The sequence below is a fragment of the Metopolophium dirhodum genome, chromosome 6 (assembly GCF_019925205.1).
Source record: "Metopolophium dirhodum isolate CAU chromosome 6, ASM1992520v1, whole genome shotgun sequence".
Lineage (NCBI taxonomy): Eukaryota > Metazoa > Arthropoda > Insecta > Hemiptera > Aphididae > Metopolophium > Metopolophium dirhodum.
Genome location: NC_083565.1, coordinates 15,881,476 through 15,904,565, shown reverse-complemented (window position 1 = coordinate 15,904,565; position 23,090 = coordinate 15,881,476). Strand labels below are relative to the sequence as shown.

Here is a 23,090-nt window from a genome sequence, read left to right as displayed (position 1 = left end):
ATATTTCTTTTATTTCATTAAGTTTAAGTAAGTCACCCAATCAGTCAGAAATGATTAAATTTACACAAAAACTTTTTCTAAAAATTCAAAGTTGATTTTTAGTTTAATTCAAAATAATTTTATTCGTCTTTTGTTCCGTAATTTTTACACGTTATAGGTTCACGAAAAAAATAAAACATTTTATGTATGGACAAAAAGCACAAAATGTTCAAAACAAAAGCCGTCAAAACACAAGAAGTTCAAAAAAAAGTTAAATATATTTTTTTCATATAAAATGAACTGCCATGAAACTTTTTGAAAATAGTTTGATAGAATTAAATATTCTAGAAAAAAGTTAATATGGACTGCGTTACTAATTCATGTAAAATAATAGCTTTAGATAGAATCTTCCACCAAGACCTACTTTTCACATAAAATCAATCGTTCACAATTCATACTACCTTCTATTCAAATCTTATCTAGAAGAAAGGTCTTTATGTCTTTAGAATAAGGATTAATTTAAAGTTATGTATTATATTAAAGTTTAAAATCATTAAAACGATAAACATTAGTCCATTTGGATCATGACCATATAAGACATTACGTTACCTTTGTGTACATTGAGTGATATAAATTACATTTTTGTTTCCTTCCCGCATTATTTAGGTACCTATGACCTTATTTAATAATACAATTGTTTGTACTAAAATATACTAAACTATAAGTTAAAACTAAATTGAAACTCAAAAAACATCATAATTTATTGTTTTTTGATTTATGTACTTGTACTTGAGATTTCAGGTTTCCCAATACAGATAATTATAGTTTAATAAATGTTTCAAAGATAAATAATGGCGAATGTAAATGATTTTTCTGTTTCTTGTTGCAAAATAAATCATAAATGTTCAAGTCTCACGAGTAAATGAATATTAGGTAATATTAAATTGTATTTAATGCAATTACAAACAATCCATTGGGTTCTTGTACAAGTTATCACGTATATATATTGTAGGTTAATAATTATTAATATTGTATTAGTTATTCACCATCGTAAATGTTTGGTCAAGACATTTATCCGTGGTGAAGCAAGAAGAAGAAAACTGTTAATTACCTACATACTTTGCAAACTTAAGACTTGAAACAAGAACAACCATAACTAACGGTTTAGGGAATTTAACAAACGAGTGTGTAATGTGTATGCACTAAAGCATAGTGTAGAGCAGTGGTCTTCAGCTTTTTTGGACTCGCGACCCACTTTTTTAGGCCTACATTTTTCGCAACCCACGTAAGCTTTGTAGAAAAACAAAAAAAAGCTAAAATTGCTTAATGCTTTGTAGTAGTAGTATTATTATATCTGAATAAATAAAAATTACATTTTAGTAGGCAGAATATTTGATTATTATCAATTGAAAATGTATAGAATTCACACGAAAAAATATAATAAAATAAAAATACAACGCAAAAAATGTAATGTGATGTTTGTCCTTGAGTGTTTTAACATAATAAATTCCACCTGCTACGTAAAATCATACCAATATATGAAACATATACTGTGAATTGATATCCATTATATTATAGAATATAGATAGTATAAACTGTATTATTATTTATTTCAACTATTAAACTTATTTTTTATTTTAAAAATAAGACGTATCGCGACCCAATTTTAAAGCTCACGCGACCCACCGTTTGAAGACCACTGCTGAAGAGGTCATAATTTTGTATAAGAAAATGTGGAATGGCGTTCATTAAATATGGATGAATAAGATAAAATGGGTGCAAAATTAATTATCTGCAAAGCTGTGGGCACAGGAAGTCGAGATTTTTTTCTTTGTGTAAATCTAAAAACCCGTGCAAACTTCAAGATGCTTACATAAAAAAACTTACATCTTATAGTGGTTGACACAGTTCTTTTTACTATATACGTATAATTAATTTTGTAAACGTATGATACAAGTTCGCATGCACTTAATAGTATTATTTAACTTATAGGATAATTTAATTACAGCTATAGTAATTAAGCATAACACAATGTTGATAGTTTTAATCATGCTTTACAGTTTTCAGAATTTCATGAGCTGGACAAAAACATATTTACAATTAAAAGAAATTTCACTAATTTCATGAACATTACCAATTGTGTAGGGCAGTGGTTCTCAATTAATATGAAGCCACGGACCCCTGGCTAAAACTTAAAATTGTACGGGGACCCTTTTCTTGCAAATACTTACTTTTAAATTTTAATAAATTGATTATTTACATTTTTCACGATAATCGAGTTTCAATGATCCAAAAAAAATACCCGAATTTCAAACGACTACAAATTTAATAATTTCACTAAAATTAAATTTAAATTGAAAATCACAACATTACTACACAACCGCGGACCACCAATAAATTGAGAACCACTGGCGTAGAAAATAATATAATATATGATCGTACTTATATAATAATAATAAAAATGCATAATTTAGTTTTGCAAATTTGTAGATATGAATAAGTTGATCTATGTCGTAATAAATCCCCTATTCTACTATTTTCACAACTATTAACTATTTTTCATAATAATTTAAGATGTCGAAATAATTGTAACATTAATTTTAAATTTGATTATTTTTCTTCACGTAATAGTTGTAACATTACTTTTTTTTGTGCCAAGGCACAAACTATGATACTAATCAATAATCACCCCCTTGCAAGGATTATGCGGATTGCCAAAATAGAACCATCTTTCTCTTTTTCATAACACTATTTCTTATGTTTCATGTTAACTTTTGACTTATTGAGTTAAATTTATGTTTTGTTAACTGTTAATTTTTAACTTATCGATACTGCGTGTCATCTTAAGTTAATTAGTTGGTTAGTTTATCTTGAGTTAATTATTTTCATTAACTTGTCTACCTCTGTAAAAACGTATATACTATTATCATTTATAATATGGTAATATAACATAAAACGGTTGAAAACTGTAACTGTGGTATTTAAGCAAGTAGATCAATCAATAGGTGTATCAGTGTATCACTACTTTATTCAACTGTATGGTGTATTGACGCAATACTATATATATAATAGCACTTACAATATGCTTTAGAATATTTGTGTGTAATGTACATTGCACACAACATACGATTTGAATAGATGAAAAGAGCTCGAATAAAGGGGATAAATATGACCGAAAGAACATTATGAAAATGAGAAAAAAAACAGATCAGCAAAAATTAAAAATGCAGTCAGTTACAATTCGTCATTTAAAATCAACAGTAAACCACGCCTTCCAATCGCTAACGTGCAGTGATTTATGAGCTTGTAGCACCCTATGTACGTATCCTAACACCTAGAGAAAGCATCGATAAATCAACAGGAGACCCTTTCTTATCTGTTCTGTGCACAATGTAATGTGGACACCGATTTTCAGACTACATTTTATTTGTCTAACAACAACATCATAAAGTGTTGGTTTGTTTTAAATAATTCACATTATAATGACTGTGAACATAAATTTGTCCAGTGTCAAGCTAAACATATTTAATCAATTAAACGACACGACTATAATAACGCATTCATAGGTGGAAATTAATTAAAATTTATGTCCACAATAATTCCATAGTCATGAGTCACAATATATTATAGTAAATATAATATTATTATATTACAATATAATAATATAATATTAATATGTATTATTATATATTATTTTATATTATTATATATTATATTATATATCACCTTGTAATAATATAAAACATATTATTACAATAATTTCAGTAAAAACGAGTTCTTATATTTTACAAACAAAACCACCATTACAACCTTACATTTTCATAACTTTTTACATTTTTAAAATCCATAATAATCAAAAATATTCAGGTTGTTTGTTAAACACCTATCAATTGTTTTAAATTTTCATTTGAATTAAGCAATTAAATAATTGTTGTGAAATAAGCTTAAATGATATAATAATTAAGTTTAACTGGAAATCAAGATGGGAGAATCCATCCACTGACGACACTCGTGGGTTATTTACTACCAAAACATAATTTTTTTTGGACCCGTAGAAATTAATAAATTATTATAAATAAACTAAGTGTGACGTGTGTTACAACTCACTGGTGTACCTACATAATATATATTATGCACTATAAAGTGTGTTTTTTAGCATTGAAAATTATAGTTTTCGTTATTGTTTATTTGCATTCCAAATGAGTTAAATTTAGCACTTTTTTTAAATAATAGAAGAAAAAAGATTTTTTTAAAGAAGTACCTACCATTTCATACATGATATAAAGAAAAATGGAAACAATTCCATTTGGCTATTTGGATAAAAGACAAATATGGTAAATTACCCCAAGAAATAAAAAAAAAGTAGTGTCTAAAGTATTTCGATATAGCACTTTAAGTTATAACAATAACTCTCATTCATGACTACAATTTATAATATACAATAATATGAAAAATATCAAAGTAAAATATTCTAACAATGAAATACCGATGATGAGAGTGATGTCAAAAATTCAGTTTAAAATCGTTGTATCGTATGTACCAAGTATCTTACTTTATTTGATGTCGATTCAAATATTTATACATATAATATTGATAGTTACTACAATGCTCAAAATATTTCAACCTATTGATAAAAAGAAAAACTGCACTATTGTAATTATTTGTAAAGTAGATGATACCAGCTATAGCTTATAGCTAATGCTTAATAATATAGACATCCCGAGCTGTTGTTTCAATAATTATTTAACATTTTAATTTAGAAGACATAGGTAATGTTTGTAGGATTTCTTTCAATCGTTTTACAAAGTATGCGATGTTGCTTTACACGTTCTAAGAAAAATTAAAATTTTGAATACATTTACGCTTTTGATATGCACTTAACAAAAAAAAAAATGTACTAAAAACCAGTTTTAAATATTTTAATAGAACAAACAATTAATTCATTTTGCTTTGATAAGTTTTGAAGGATCTACAAAGTTGACTGATAAACAGCCGGTAAAATTTAGTATCTTCTCCACAAATAACCGAGAAAATTAAGTTCCTTTAAAAGTAAAATAAAATATAAAGGTTATAAGGAACAAACTTCAACTTTCTCTTTTTTTGGATATTACATTCTAAAGTTAGATTAAAACCTAACAAGTTAAAAAAGTACATATAGTTCTATAAATATCTTTATTCAAAATTAACATTAATAAAAAAAAAAATGCCAGCGATTTTACTTCCTCGGCAATATATCGATTATTAAGTCCGTACATTGAAAACTAATTTATTATTGAACTCAATGTTTTTTTTTTTATTTGCGTTTATAGGTATGACACAGAACCACTAAAAATAATCACAGTATAAAATATTGAAAGCGTTGAAATTAAATTGTTGATATGATGTTCAACAGTAAACCCACAAAAGAATACCGAATGTCCAAATGTTAGTACAGTAACAATAATAACGATATTTAATAAATATTGAACGAAACAAAACTGTTGTTTTATTTTTGCATGTTTATACATTATACGCCATAATACACAGAAACAGCAATAAAATGTTATATGTACCTCAAATGCAAGTATCCCATTCCCATACTATCGAGCCCTTGGAATAATAATAACAATAATAATAAAACGAATGGTAAATTTTCACATTCGATGAACCACTTGTTAAATTAGTCAAATGTATTACCTATTTACCTACCTACCTGTAAGACTATAAATGTATGACATTTTTAGTAGACAGTTTAAAACCTATTAATATTTGTTATAATTATTAAATTAAATTAAACTCATATTATTATACTATGTGATCACTATGTTGTAAAGCTCCGAATGCTCCCAATAATCATCAAATTATTGCTGGGTGAATGTGTTGACTGTTGAGTACTATGTTATAACAATAAATATTGTCGTATTTCAAACTAGTTTAACAATAACATACACAGGTACTGCATACTTTAATAGAATATTCTACAAATTGAAATGCGTAGATATTAACACAAACAAAATAATTGATACAATTGAATGAAAACCCATTTTAATTGATTGTATTATACAAAGGCAATCAGATATTTTATAGTAAACTCTTTGGCAATAAAAACATCAATAATATGTTGTTTTAAGCGTAGAAAGTAATTTATTTGCATTTTCATTGCGTGGATATTAAATCAATATGTATGATGTATATTATATACTTAGGCCATCTTAATTTACATTAATATAGGAATATATGAAGTATGATTATTACATATTATTATGTGTATAGGTATTTGTATTTAGAAGAAAAACTTATTTTATTTTCTGAAACAAATGTATCTAATTTAATGACCCAGACTCGTTTTTTTCGTGAGTAAAATGAATATTTGTAGAACATAAAAGAATAAAAACTAGGTTAGAATTTTCATATTTTAATTTAATGGGAATGAGAGATTTTGTAACAATATTATTTTTTTTATTCGACATTTAATATTTTGAATACAGAATAAATATTATTGCATTATACCTACATAACAACGCAGCTAAAATAAAAAGTTCCTTTATGTTTAAATTTAAAATTCTCAGGACACAAAGATTCAATTAAAAACAAAATGAATTAATTACCTAGATATTTTCTCAACCTTTGAATAAATAATTAGTCTCAGGCGATTAACATCAAATTATAAGCACAAGAAAAAAAAATTGCTTAAAGAATCAGCATTTTCTAATAATGTTATCAAAGTGGGATTTCGGTACAAAAATAAAAATATCACAAATGGATTTTCCGTACATTTCACAGCCTGTTTTTTTTTTAAAATTAAATCTATAGTTCTAACATTAATTTACGATGCAGATTGAAAGTACTTACGTACTACAGGCTGAGCCCTGAGTGTACCTATGTAGCTATAAGCTATTAATAATTTGTTGCCTTCTTAAAATATGAAATTATGTTTACATTCATATTAAGTTCCTTGTAATTACAGATATTTAAATTGGTGTTGCTAAATAAAAAAACTATTGTCATTAGTGCATTTTTATATACATTTTATTATAGTACCAGATTAATAAATTTAAACCCATAGGCCATAATCCCTTTATGTATTGCAACTTGCAAGCAGACCCTGCACCCCGTGAAAAAATTCCAACTATTAAATTATTCAAACTTTGTTTAATTTGTTATTATTAATGTTCAAAACATAAAAAAATAGAAAAAAATAGAAAAAAAGAAAAGATATTATTTTTAATCAGCGGATAATAAGATAGAAATAACTTATTATAGTTTATTACTGATAAGGACCTTTTTTTCTTACGGGCAACCCAATTGCTAACAAAAATAAACAAATTATTAGGTACCGCTTGCAGTGGCGTAATTAGGAATTTGGTTGGGGGGGGGGGGGGATACGTTTTTAGCAAACAAGAATGGTCATTATCAATACTTTGATCAAAATGTTAACGGTTTTTTTGGGGGGGGGGTCCATCCCCCTAATTCCCCCTAATTACGCCCCTGACCGCTTGGGTTAAAAATATAGAGACCAAATATAAAATACAGGTTTAAATAATATCCAATCATAATAACAATTTCATTTTATGTAACCAGTAGCAACCATTTATATATATAAAAAAATTACTATAAAATAATTTTTATTATTATTATATAATATGTAACCAATGGTAACCACTAATCATTAATAAACAAAAACAAATTTTCTATTTCCATGGTGAATCTCAAAATTCTTGTGTGAGCAACTCTTTAAAATACGAATTTTAGAAAATCCTTTCTTAGTGCACACTTAGTCCCTTACCCGGTAGGTATTATGAAAACGTAAAGTCTCTAGCTATTATAGTCAGGACACGTTCAACTATATAATAATATATAGATTAGTTCATATTTATTTTACAGTACATCAATTATGATGTGAATATTGCGAAATTTATTTAGTATTTTTGCACAAATTGTTATAACAGTATTATAAAAAAAATAAAAATTTGAAAAAATTGTTTACCGGTGTTCCATGAGGGAAAGGTGATGTTGAAGGTTGCGATAAGCAGTAACGGGGTCAGAACTTACTGGGATAATAGCCCTATAATCAGCATAGTCGACGACAAGTGTGTGAGGCAAGGTGGGTGATCAGAAGCATATATGTTATAGAGTACAGAAAAAATAATTCCACCTTAGGGAACATAAAATATCTTAATAAAATATTTCGGTTTTTATTCAACTTTTTTTCATTAAAATAAAATTGTAATTTAATCGATAGCAAACCGTTAGATAAACATGTATTAAACAAGATTATTTTTTAATTTGATTTATTTAATTAAAAAATACAGTTAATTCAAATTCAATTTATTGCTACAAGCAGACAAGCAGTGTATAGATTGAATACATAAAAATTAATATTTAATTGTTTGTTCGTCCTCTATAGACACAAAATCTAATGGGCCGTTCTCAAGAAAAGTTATATCAACGGGTTTCTTGAGACTTTTCGAGGGTTTTGAGTTTCATTTTTCAACTCATATAATTTGGTTATAAGGTGGCTCGCTGCTCACAAATAATTTTGTTTCGGCTCAAGATAATCGAATATTTTTTGCTTATTTTTTGCCATTGGTTACAGATAATAAAATAGTTATTATGATTGGATATAGTTTTATGATTATATTATATGTTGTCAATGTTGTCATTTAGGCTAGTATAGCTAATCTGTATACCTAAATGTAAAATTGAGTATCATTTATACGTATTTTCGAGGCATACACTTTTATGGTTAAGGGTTATAACTGAAAAAATAGTCGATCGATTTTGACAAAATGCGATTGAGAATATATCAACTGAATAAAAACGGAAACGATAGATGGATAAGTAGATTATAATAATAGATAGACGGCTAATACAGATACTATAAGTCGGGTTATATACAAAAAACGCATATGAAAATCCACAGATTTAAACCAATTGGCACCAAATTGTGTACATATATATTATCTGGGATCCCGGCCGGGTTGTAAGGGTATTATATAGAATAGAAAACACAGGTATAACAGCTATTATATTATATAAAAAGCAAAGTGCTGAGGCTTATATAACATCAAAAACATTCTCGACCTATTTTGACAATTCAAGGAAGTTTTGTATAATAGATTAAACCAGTTATTTTAGGGTGGTTTACCTGCTATCAATAATATTAAAATCATAACCACATATTCATTTATTTTTGCTTGCAATATTGGTCAAACGTAAGAAAAAAAAGTTATTTATTACTATCCTCCGCAGGTGGTTTGCACATCTCGGATTTATTTACGCCCTGGATACGCCAGCTACACAGCTGCTATACATATATTATATTATATTATATTATATTATAGTATACAGACATATAAACACAGTATAATAAAATAAATGTACATCAATAAATATCCAAATACATAATCCATGCAAATATCAAACAACTAAATACAAATAATTAAAACGTAAAGCATCAAAATATTATTTATTTAGTGTTCAATGAAAATATCCCTCACAGCGATATAAATAATAAACATTACGTACATTCAGCTCATGTATCCCTTTTTGAATTTTCTATTAACCGTAATGTTAATATTTTGATATTTATGATAATATTTAGGTGGTTTTTTTTCAGACGTCAGGAAGTTAATATGCAAGCAAAATAATAGACAATAAAATAATTGTTGTGTTTACTAATGGTGAATACGTGTTTTGTCACCGTTAGATGTTAAAGCAATCCTGTTAGTTACAACATATACATGACACATTATAATAATATCTAAATATTTTAGAAAGTTCATAAATTTAACTAATTTACACGTGAATAATAAAAATGAACAAAAATGCAATCTAACGAATGTATACAAAACTTTACACGACATGTTGGAGCACAAGTATTTTGGCTGAACACAAAACGGAAAAGGATTTTAATATTAACGAACAACGTGCACAGTTTATAATACTGGTGGCAATGTCAGCTGCTGTCCGTGGAACATTTTAAGCACACGTGCATTTGATTTATATCACAAATTATAGATAACGAAATATTTGCACTTATAACGTTATGGAATACCATTTTAAAGTTATGTACAGCAATATACAAAACGAAAACTAAATGTTAAATTATATAATATTATGCTCTTAATTACAAAATTGTGCATAACAACATAATATGGAATATTATGAAAAAAGTAAAATGCTAACCTACCCATTTGTAGACGAAAATATATATTTATATACTTATAATAAAAACGATTTCACTATCAAATGCATATTTTGTTGGAACACTTATTGAATCATAAATTTGATTTAATAATATATTATGATTTGATACGAATGAACACTCGTTAAGAAATTTTTTATCTAATATGGTCAACCAGTTTTTGTGGGCTCTTAAAGTCAAGGATTTTCCTATTTACCCTTATTATTACTCATATAGTTGAAAATATAGATTGTTACAGTATGATCATTATTATTACTTTATATAAATAAAAGAAAATCTCAAGGTCATTAAGGCGGGTTATGGGACGACTGGTTACATAGTTAATAATATGTAATTAGATTTTTATTTTACCTTTTTTAATTCAATAATAACATTAGATAATAACAAACAATTTTAAAGATTGATTTCCCATATCTAGATCCCCGGAGTAATTGTAAAATAAAATTATTTATGATATAGTAGAAACTTTGTTTTAGAAACTATATTAGAAACATAAAAATCAATAATATTCTTCATTGCTCAAAACCACTCTATACCGGTCTCTATACAAATAAATAAATTATTATTATTCACCTTTAATTTAGCATACGACTAAGTAGTAATAATTAATTAGCATTTGTATAATACAAAATAATTTACAAAGAAAAAATGTCTAAATTTTTAATTAATACAGTCATCCATAAATAAAACAAAATACGCCCACAATACCATGAAAAAACTTGTTTACATAACTGCAGTGATTTTGCATACCCAATGTGCCGGTGTTGGTATTTTTTCAATTAACCACAAGTAATTTAATTTTAATTTCCATTAAATACTTCTCAATCAAAATAATTAAAAATAAACTAGTGACTTTTCATTGTTTTCACCATTGAACACCATTTAATTATGATGGACGAATATCGTAAATTGTACTTCAACCGTAAATTAATGTTCATGTACCTATGAGTAATGAGTATGATAAAAATATATAGGTAGGTATTATAAAAGTTAAATTGTCTTCACTTTACCCTCAAGGGAGGATGTGGGGGTCAGATCCCTCCCCCGTAATCCTTATTAATTTAAATTTTATAAAATAGTGTTAGCGCGTTAATCTAATAAATTGTGTACTATAATTGTTTGATTGAGAAGCGTGTTTTCAACTTTTTAAAAGGTATATGCTTAACCACTATCGGTAGGTAGGCCAAAAAAAAGTTTAGGCCAATATAATAAATATAAATTAATATAGTATGACTAATAATACTAAGTTTGTAATTAAATTATTGAAACTCAAATTTTAATATTTATAGACACGTGTACGCTATAGTACATAATTATATATATATTTTGTTATTTATTCTTTTAATGGTAGGTACCTACATTTAAATGTTTTTTCTGATCCCCCCCCTCCCCACCCATTCAAAATGTGTGTTTGCGCCCTGTTTACCCTAACCTTTAAACCATAGTCCGTAAGTGTTAGATTGCATACTGTAACTTTTTCATAATGAAGGTTCCTATTGTTATTAGTTAGGTACTTATTTAGTATTTACGTCCCTCAATCACACATTTTACTATATTATGACATAATTTAATTATTTATATCTTGATGTCATACATTTTCTATAACTTCTAACATAATATTAATATATTTTATTTAATAGTTGTGTTTATTAGTTCCTTGAAAAAAATAATAAAATATCAAACCCACTTTCTGTGCAGTTTATTTTTTCGACGTGCTCCCAGCAATTATACTAGATAGTTAAGTTTGGCAGAACCGTGTTTAAACACTACATAATAATTATTGATGGTTTATATTTAATTATGTTTATTTAATATTTTAATACATTTTTCCGTCTGATACAGCTATGCTTCTCCGGTACGATATCTTATTTATTAATTATTGATCGTTTTTTTAGTAAATACAAGTAGAGAATGTGAGCATAAATTATTATTTTTGTCTTATTTGTATTTTTTCACGATTTCTTCAATACCCTAGTTATTTGCATTGCAAATTTTGCACTTACAATGTTCTTTGAAAATAATCTTAAGTTTCCGTACATAATACCTAAAATGTCAAATGCAAATATTATAATTATTAATACCAGTTTGCTCCATCCTTAATTTTGCTAGTTTCGTAGGTTATTTATATATTTCTTATTATTTTTTTTGATTTTCAGCAATATTTTATTATTTAGAAAATATTATACCTGTACTGTTTACAAAGGCCTTCGATCTTTTAAGCCTACTGGCAACTATCCAGTTCACTAATTCGTATTTCTTCTATTTGGTGTTAAGAACATTATTATTTAGTCAATACTTGATACAGATTACAGACAAATGCTATTTCAATATCTGATATTTTATCTTGTAATTTATGCACACATTGCAAATTATAGATTACTAAAGGGTCTTAAAATCCAGTAGTATTTATAAATATTATCTACTTATGTGTGACATACTTATATATATATAATATTTTACGACATTTAAATATTTCGTTGTTTTTAACGGTTCACTTCGCGGTTCACTATTTTTAAGTTATACTTAAATAACGCTAAATTCAACGAAGAATTTCAAGAAATAAATAATATAATGCAATTTATTAATAGCATGTTTGAATTCAAATTAATTATTTTGACAGCTAGGTAATTTGTGTTGAGTGAATCGTGTAATTTTATGTAATCCTCATTTCAAACCTATATATTTGCTGATTGATTACATAACAGTAAATTAATATTTTGAATTGTTATGATTCAGAATTTTTATTTATTTAACCCCTCACCATTTTCAACTCTTAACAGGATACAGGATACAGGATAATACATGATGATCATCAACTATTAATTTAAACGAACATAGCTAGTGAATATAATATAGTAGACAAATTAAGTAATCCCTAACATTGTGTATTTTGACCATTCTGTATATTATTAATATGGTTTATTAAGAAAATTATAATTCCAATCAACAAGAATAGATATTAAGATAAAATTTAGCTTCACCGTCTGATTGAATTACACAATCTACCTGAATGATTCATACAATATAAAAATATAACGTCATGTAAATTAATTCCAATTTCAGTAAGTACAGTATCTTAATAATTAGGTACCTAATTCATAAATAAATTACATACATAGGGATATGGAATGCATTGAAATGATTTGACAATTTTACTTTGAAATTACATTTGATATTTGAATATATCAGAGCAAAATGATCATGCCTCGTGTTATACTCTTGTATGGACATCTGAAGTCCTAAGATATCTATACTGCAACAAAATTATTCTTTATATAGCAAGAAGTGGGCTTTAACATAATTTTACATTTCCATTATTTGATGATGAATACTAAGAGTTGAATATAAACACTATGATAAATCAAATTTAAAAAGAAAAAAGAAAAAAGAACACAAAATGAAAAATGAAAAACAGCTTAGAAAATTCCAGCTTCCATCAAGCCGTCCAGTACTGTATACTTGTATCCACCCTTACCCCCCATATTCCTTCTATTTGGAGAATGTTATGGTGTATAGGAAATTCAATTATAAACATTCAGTCAAAATTGCATGTCCCTACGATAATTTGTTTTAGAGTTACACCAAAAACCAAAATCGATTTTCTCAAAAACAGATTTTGCGTAAAAAATCCCGTTTTTCCTTAGGTTAACAAAAATTAAAATTAAAATTAAAAATAAAAAAAAAAATAAAAATAAAAAAAAACACACATCATTGTAAAATTATCGTTCCACTTAGAATCTAAAAGTTTACGAGTTCAACGAGGCATAATCAAATAAATTAAATATTTTAATGTATAATATTACATCATAATACTAATTTCAACCGGATTATATAATATGTATATTGTATACGGTATACTGCAGTATATTATACCATTATAACATAAATAAATGTGTACATATTATACAGTTCAAAGCAAATTTTCCATAAACAATTTCAAATGATTGAAAATACTTTAATCATAAATACTTGGTATATTTTAATTATTAAATTTTTAATAAAACATTGTATTATATAATTATATACCTAAAATTATGTTTGTAATGTACCTATATGTACCTATAATACTTTAAAATAAGATTTTCATATTTAAATTAATATTGTTTCGAAAAAAAACTTCATAAATTGTATTTTAAAATGTTCAATTAATTTAATTATATATTATATTTCAATGATCTTATAATTTACAGAAATGAGATTTTTCCGAGGATTTTTCTTTAGTTCAAATTAATTTATATAATGTGTAATTATTTCAAAATGTTACATGTACCTACCTAAAGTGTAATCTCTAACTAACGCTCATAGAATAATAATAATAATAATATCATTCGAATTTATAAGGAATTAAGATAAAGATTCTTATATAAAATGATAATTGTATATATTATGATATTATATGTATTTGTATATTATACTATTTAAATTTAAATTAATATTTTACTTGCATGTTAATTTAAAACATCAAACAATCATTTTAAAATGTACTTATAACTTAAACAAGTAATAAAGAACCCATTTTTAAAATAAGTCGTATCTGCTAATGTATTATTTTTAAATACATGATAATATATAGTATTGTTTTTATTTTTATAAGTAATCTACCTATTTAGATAAAATATTATTCCAATTATTCAAATAATTGTACTTGTCAAATTCAAAATAACAAAACACTAGGTAAATTCTCAAAAATATTAACATATAATAGCGTAATACATAAAATGTATATAGATTTCCTAGATATATTTTTTCATGATAAAACTATGTTTATATCTAAAATAAATTTTAAGATCTGTATAATTTACCTTACGAATGTAATGACCCCGACTTTTGCGATGTCCTCCTCTAACAATTTCCACATTTCAGTGAGCAACTCTTTCTGTCGCATAGTCAGTGGTTCTGGCGGAGGCAAAACCGGTGATTCTGGCGGAAACTCTTCTTCTTCCAGAAAAGTATTTTGTCTGCTTGAAAGTCGCTTGTTGTGTCGTGTTGAACCATCATCACCCGTAGAGTCCTGCTTGGAGAATATCGACCCTCTTCTGGTCGTTCCCGCGTTTCCCATTGAATTTGAAGTACAATGCACACGAATACACGGGAAACAATTATATAGGACCAAGGATGATCACAAACACCAACAATTGCTCATGGACATCATATTTTCAGATTCTTCCCAATCCAATAAGTTAACTAAAATATCACAAACAGAAAATAATATATTCATTTTCATCATTTATTTTTCTACAACATTGATTGGATGAACATGCTCATCTAGTATAATAATAATTACAAGGATACGGTTTTGCCTAATTTTTAAATGTTATCAAATTGTATAGAAATATATTATCTTTTCCACTATGAATGTATCATTTAATGTATATATTAAAATAATAGCATGTACATATTATAATATATAGGTTAACATTTTGTAAATACCCACAAGAGTTTGAAAAATTAAACTGAAATTCTAACAGAGATGTTGAATGATTTATTCAAGGTTTGATAGACAAAATCGGATACAGAATTTTCATAAAAATACCAGTTGGAGTAAAATCCACTTAAAACCAGTACTTTTCTATGGTAATTTTACTATGGAAATATTGTTTTTCGCTAGGCCTGACCTAAAATATATTTTTTACACCAATACCGGTTATCAAAAAAAACCTAATAGTACAACCACGTATGCATCTTTAAGTTATTTCATATTTGAGATATTGTAACCAATATAGATTTTGATTGACCAATGGATTTATTATATACACCAAATGTCACCAAAGAGTGCGTAGATTACTAGACTAGTATACTACATAATACATATTATATTTACTAATTGATCATAATTTCATAGATGCAACACTATAAGAAGCTAGATTTGTATACTATTTTGAAATGCTAATACTATTTAATAAATTTTAGCTTTTAATATAGTGCCTATATAAATATACTTTATTTTGTACCTATATAATAAAACGTTTTTAACCACAACACCCAGCTTGTATACTCATCTTCCGTCCCGGAATTTGTACAAAATATTTATTGGGTTCACTTATTTATCGATCATTATAGATTATTTTTTATTATTTTTTTTTATTATTGTATTTTGTTATTTGAGTAATATGAAACTTAATTGCACGGCGTTATGTATAGGTAACTTAGGTAAGTACGTTATGTGTTCATTTTTCCGAAATTTCAAAGTAACATTTTTTTATTATTAATTTTAATAATTAAATCATGACACCTTGAGAAGCAAAAAAAAATTGCATTTTTCCTACCCATTTTCCCCTTAGAGAGTGTTCTCCATATACGGCTAATCGTCACTATAGATATCCAATATCCATATAGTACTATCCAATTCTGCTGAGCAATTCTTATAAATTACAATTCAGAAAATATTGTACTCTTGAAGTAAGTACAACCATTGATTATAAATATTATATTATTATATAATATAGGTATTATTATAGTATATATAATCAATGATACAACGATACTGGGATTGCTTTTTAACATGTTTGTTGAACACTGTAATTTTAAACCAGATATACCTATATATTTTTTATTTTATTAAAAAAACATTTTTCTAGTTTGAACAATTTGTAAAAATTAAATGATTGACATTATATTCTACATTAATTGATATAAAAATATAAAAATATACTTTTTTAATATAAAACTGTAATAATATATTTATTTTTTTCAAATTATACCTCTAATAAAATAATACCACTGACAAGTTTTATAATATCATTTTTACTTTAGCTACCTACGTGATCCCATTATAATAAATTGGGCTGAATAATTCAATAATTTTTAGGTAAGTTTAATATTTTACCTTAAAAACCATAATTATAACTTTCCTTAACCATTTGAAGTTTAATTTTAACACAATATGTTTCGTTTATATACTAATAGTTATTGATTTTTTAAAGAGACACTAGATCCTACAATTATTATTATAACAATTAGTTTTATACTAGTTTTGAATCGTCTATAATCTATTATGTAATTGTATATTACTATCAATTTGCATGTGCATTGAAATTATTCTACGAATCAAATACCTAAGTGTTATAATGTGTTGTTCATTTTTTGTAAAATATGGATAACAATGATTAATTTTTGAAACTATTTATGGAATATTTTGTATATCTGAATTATATTATTGTTGGTAGAAATCTAGGTGGTTATTAGGTGCCTATTCATATTAATCTATTACATGTAGGTAGGTATTTTGTCTTTCAACATTTTCTTCATTTTTTTAAATAATTTATAAAAAGTAAATAATTTAATTGTTATTGATAATACTTATACAATTAAGTTATTCAGCGTTTAAGTATTAAAAAATGGTGAGTCTATAAAATATGTTGTTTTGTAAATAAATGTATTACCTAAGAAACAGAAGTACCAAGTCCATTTTTATCAAAATCGAAGTTATTTATGATTATGATCCAAGTCTATGATTATTTTTACTATTATAAAGATATAATATTTTAGATAGTACAATATTAAACCAAGATGGTCATGCATTTTAATGTTATTTATTCTTTATGATTTGTTAGATTTGTTTTTAAAATATGTTTTGTTCTTAATTTTTCTTTTATAAACATTGTTTATTGGTCCAAGACCTTTTATAGGAATAAAATATTTTTATATTTAACTGGAATACACTGTAACTTTACTATTACCTTAATTAATTCCTAAAAATGGTAAATTATTCAAATATAATATTATAATTTTTACCTATAATATTACAATTTACAACAGCCAATGTTATATTATAATATAATATTTTTCAAATAATCAAAATTAACATAGAGATTAATAGAGTCCAATTCATTGTGTGACTGAGCAAATGGATCCACGTCCAAAATGTTTCATTTAAATCGTAAATTAAACAATTACAAGTAAACTATAATTAAAAGAAAAAATATTTATCTAATTGAAAATATTATAGCCTATCATTTAAAACAAACCTCGTACCTAGGTATAATCATTAAATTTAATTTACACCAGCCATTTAAGTAAAATAAAAATAGTTGAAAAACTGTTTTTATTCTCCTGAAAAATTACAATAATGAACTTCGTCCCTTCTGCTTCTCGGGTATACAGTGTTTATTACGATTTAACTTGAATATTTTTATTTGTTATAATTAATACGAAAATTCATAACACATTCACCGTTGAACTTCAGTATAATAAATATTATAAATTCAAAAATGCTTACTATAGTACACCAACAACATTCATACGTATATCACTTTATTATTTATATTATGTATGTCATATGATATTTACAGTGGCGGTTTATAACAGTTGTAAGTTGGATGAGACTAAATTATTTTTAATTTCATATGGGGTCAATATTATGATATTTGACGACAGTTAACATCACTAAGCGGATGCCATAAAAAAAACATTTTATTATAAACACATGATAGAAGCATAATGAATCAAAAAATGTTAGATAAAATACATACCTAACAATAGTAAATGAAAATTTAACTATTTAATTACATAAACTACCTAATTGCGTCTCACCTTTTTTGTCCCCATCGTTAACTCGTTTTCTAACTAATATTTTTAAAAACTCTAACAATATTCGTAAACTATATTTATTATAGTGATGAATATTTTTTTGATGTACTTTAACTGAAAATAAAATAATTACAATTTATTGTTGTTTCTTAAAAAGGCACTGGTTTAGAATCCTCACCACAATGGCCGAAAAAAAATTAATCCTTCTACCTTCTACGGGTTTCATATACAATCGCACTTGTAACAATTGTATTAGGAACTCGTATATTAATAGACCGTTTAAATATGCTAAACATATATAGAATACTAATATATACTATATAAAGTAATAAATATATATATATTTTTATTATTTATATGTTTAATTGCTTATACTTTGTTGAATTTAACTTTTATTACTAAGAAACATAATACCTAAATTCAGAGGAACAGACCCTAACTTCATTAATTTATATATTTTATTTTTAACACAGTTCATGTGATTTCAGGGACTTGCTCCATTCCAAACTATATTGGAAATGTTATAGCAAAATTTAATAAAACAAATACATTTTAAAACTCTAGTTTCTATGCTTTAATAATAAAATTGTATACAAATTAGATATTAAATGAAGCAAATTTATCAAAAACCTAACTACGATTTTTGCAAATTTTCTCGAAAAATAATATTAACAGTCTACAGTTATAATCTAATCTAATGTTTATTCTATTTGTAATTATTGCTGATGTTTAATTTGTTTGTATATACCTAATATTACATAATATTTAATTTTAAAATTGTATAATAATATAATATACGCTTATAGCATATTATAATATATAACCTTACGTACCAGTGTCGAAGGAAAATTTCGGTTTTCTGGCGGGGAAGAAAAAATTACAACGGCGACGCCGGCGGTGGCGATGACGGCGATTTCGCGCGGGTCTGACGGACGCGGAAGCAAAGTTGCGACGGCTTTGGACGCGGCGGCACGACTGGTCGGTGCGCCGCGTCCACGTGTGAACTTCTCGGTGGCATGGATGATGTGAAAGTTCGGACAGCGCGTGCGTGTCACGTGGTCGACGGACGCGACGGTCGAGAGAATTGCCGTCGCGATGCGCGATCTGTCAAAAAGGTGTATCCGTGGGTTTTCTAAGAAATTTCAAATATCTACCCGGGGGATTTTAAGCGGTGTTTGAATTTCAAATTCGTGTACTCCGGTTTTGCCGAGTAATTTATTCTCCGAGAATATTCTTATATATTTATAGTAACGACCAAAAACGCGTAGGATGTATTTTATTTATTTTTCAGCTGGAGATTTAAGATTTTATACGGCAACATTTTTTTAAGTTACGCCCATAATATTATAATACATTTTAAAAAGTTTTGTTAGTCCAGTCATTCTTCATTATACCTTGACTGGTATATTATAAGACATTGTCCCGATCATCTGAAATGGATTCGCAAACCATAGAATCGATGAACAAAGTCGGCGCTTGCGTTCCGCCGGGCACTGAAAACACTGTTTACAAAAAATCCAAACGGAAATGTACGGGCGGCAGCGCCGTCGTCGACGAGACAGCCTGCTCGTTGCGGCGAGGGCGGAGGAAACGTTGGCCGACGTGACCTTGAAAAGGGCGGAGAACGCGGCCGTGGACACTCTGGCGGTGGTGCGCCACGATTTGACTATGCGTGAAGACGCCGATGGTGCGTTGACCGTGCAGGAGCGGCGCCGCGGTCGTCGGATGCAAGTCAGACGCTCAATGCCGAGTCTGGCCACCTGTGCAACGACGCTTGGAGGAAGGATTCCCAAGTCGGCCTTATCCACCGGCCCGTGGATGCTGGGGTCGGGGTATCGTCCCATCCGTAGATAATAAAGAATGGATTAACATTCCAATACCGGACATGTATAATATATTATTCGGCCCATGGTGTCCTGAGGCGATTTGTTTACATCATGTTATCATGTGATAATATGATAAGACAACGTAAATGATATCTGAAAGTTATAAAATCAAAAAGAAAAACAGACGTGCGTTAAAGTATAGGCCATGCGTATAATTAAGCACCTACATGGAAGCCCGACACCGTCACCGTCTTGCACTGCAGGCCGAGGTGATGATGATATTGTGTATCGTAAAACGATTACCCTAAACATCGGAACACATCGAACGACAAGCGCAACTTAATGCTAGTAATAACGTGGTGATGGTTACCTTGTATTCGGAGAACGCGATCCAAAACGGTTGACCGATGACACAGACTTTGAAAGTAGGTATTCATAATGACAATATGTAATAGGCAGAGATGGGCATCAACTAATTGAAAAGTTTAAGTTACGTAATCTAAAAAGTTTACGAATTGATTTAACTTTTTAACTTAAATATTAATTTTTTAATTAACCTAGAAACTTGACCAGTTTAATTGACTGTTGAAATAACTTAGCCTTTTGCAGAGTTGATATACAAATAATCCATCGAGTCGAAATAAAAATGTTTTTGAAATTTTTGGTTTTAATGGTTTTATACATAAATATTATTGTTGTACTTACACGGTTTTAAATTAAAAAGTGTCAGGGAATCTTTCAAAAGCGCAAGGAAAAACAAAATAAAAATTAAGGGAAGGACCATTTTACGCAAAATAGGTTTCCGACAAAATCGATTTTGGTTTTTGGTGTTACTCTGAAACAAATGACCGTAGATACACGAAAGTTTCACTGAATGTTTAAATTAGCATTTTATATTCACCATAACATTTTCAAAATATTTTGACTTGTTCTAAGCGGTTTACAGACATTTTCAGTTTCCAGTTTTTTTAGTTTTTTTTTTATAAATGTACATAAAACTTTATTCGTTGGGTAAAAAAAAATTAAACATTTAAAACAAGGTTCCACGTAAATAGATAAATAAATATTAATTTATTCACAATAATATCATCAATTATACTTAGTAATATATCGTAGGTGACTGACCGTCTTGGCTCAGAATCGTTTTTCGTACCTATACAATAATATTACATCATTGAATTCAAATTTAACACCATCCGTTACATTGACCCACTTGTAACCTACTGTACAGCAGAGGTCATTCACTTGCCCACCTTTTTCATTTATATTTCAAATTTTGACAAATTTCATCAAAACCACGTAGGTACATTTTCAAATTATTTCGTTGTTAAATATTTATAAAATGTTAAATTTTTATAGGTAAGGCTTGAAAATTTAATATGTGATTTCTCAAAAGTAGATCTTACTGTAATCAAAAAAATCACTGATCATTTTAGGATAATAATTGGTATACAATATTTTTCGCAAAAATCAACTTACCTATTATAACTAATAGCAATATAAAAATAATATAAAGTATACTAGGCTGACACTATGATGATTTATCATTGAATTACAATTTAGCACATTCATTGCAGACCGCAGTGACCCACTTATCAACTTCGTACTTCGTATCAATATTATAATTTTTGCAGGTTCACATGGATTTAACCAATTTAACTTTGGTTTTAACGTTATCATTACTTTGTGTTTTTGTGCCCGTTCATTTCCCACAATCCGTTATTTTCCACAACCTATTATTTTCCACAACAGACCGCTATATTCTTTCCAGTATTTATATTTGTCGAGACCATACTTTATTTTATCTAAGAAATGTTCAGGTCATAGATGTTATACAAGAAAATAAATGAATATTATCATAATATTTATTTTAATAAACTCAATTGCCTATTCGTTTTCAGCAATTTCATAAGCTGTTTTGCCATTTGTGTTTGATTTTATATAAGTGTTCATAACTAAAAAAAATTTGTTGAATAAATGTAAAAGTAATATTATAAAGCAATAGTTAAAAACTTGATATTTGTGATATAAATGAGATTGTTCACTATCATATAATATTATTTTTTATTAAATACATACCCCTTATACTTAATACAAAGCCAGTGATTAAATGGTAGTTGGAACCAGCGCTAGGCAGACTTATTCAGTCGGTGTTTTTTAGTCATTGAGTGAATTACATGGACAATACAAATATGTATACTATTAGTTATGTTAATTGTGAAAAATAATATCATGATATATCTAGTACCTAATCCAACTACGTCATTAATTAAATATACTTTAAAATATGTAAGGTCAGACAAATATTAATCAATATTCGAAAAATCACTTATTTTATAATTATGAAGAGATCAAAATCTCTGTACATCTAGGAATAGCATGAACTCTTGATTAGGTATAGTTACTATAATATTATATATTTCATATGATTTCCCACTATTGATTTATGATTCTCGTAGATCATAAATCCAACAGTCCTGATTTTCCAATAAATCCATTTATAAAAATACACTTTTTAAGATACACTCACCAACTCTAAATATTTATAGACTTAAAGATGATATAAAGTT

At 27.1% G+C, this 23,090-nt stretch overlaps 1 protein-coding gene across 1 annotated transcript in view; it reads right to left on the bottom strand.

The window, feature by feature from the left end:
• The window catches only part of LOC132946674 (neuroglobin-1-like), a 96,339-nt gene extending 76,653 nt beyond the window's left edge, over nt 1-19,686 (bottom strand). Inside the window, exons 1-2 of the mRNA XM_061016719.1 lie at nt 19,528-19,686; nt 14,968-15,349 (exon numbers count right to left, since the gene is read on the bottom strand). Of these exons, the coding sequence (XP_060872702.1) occupies nt 14,968-15,224 (257 nt within the window). The 5' untranslated portion in view covers nt 15,225-15,349; nt 19,528-19,686. The remainder of the gene's footprint in view (nt 1-14,967; nt 15,350-19,527) is intronic.
• Nucleotides 19,687-23,090: the final 3,404 nt, after the last annotated feature.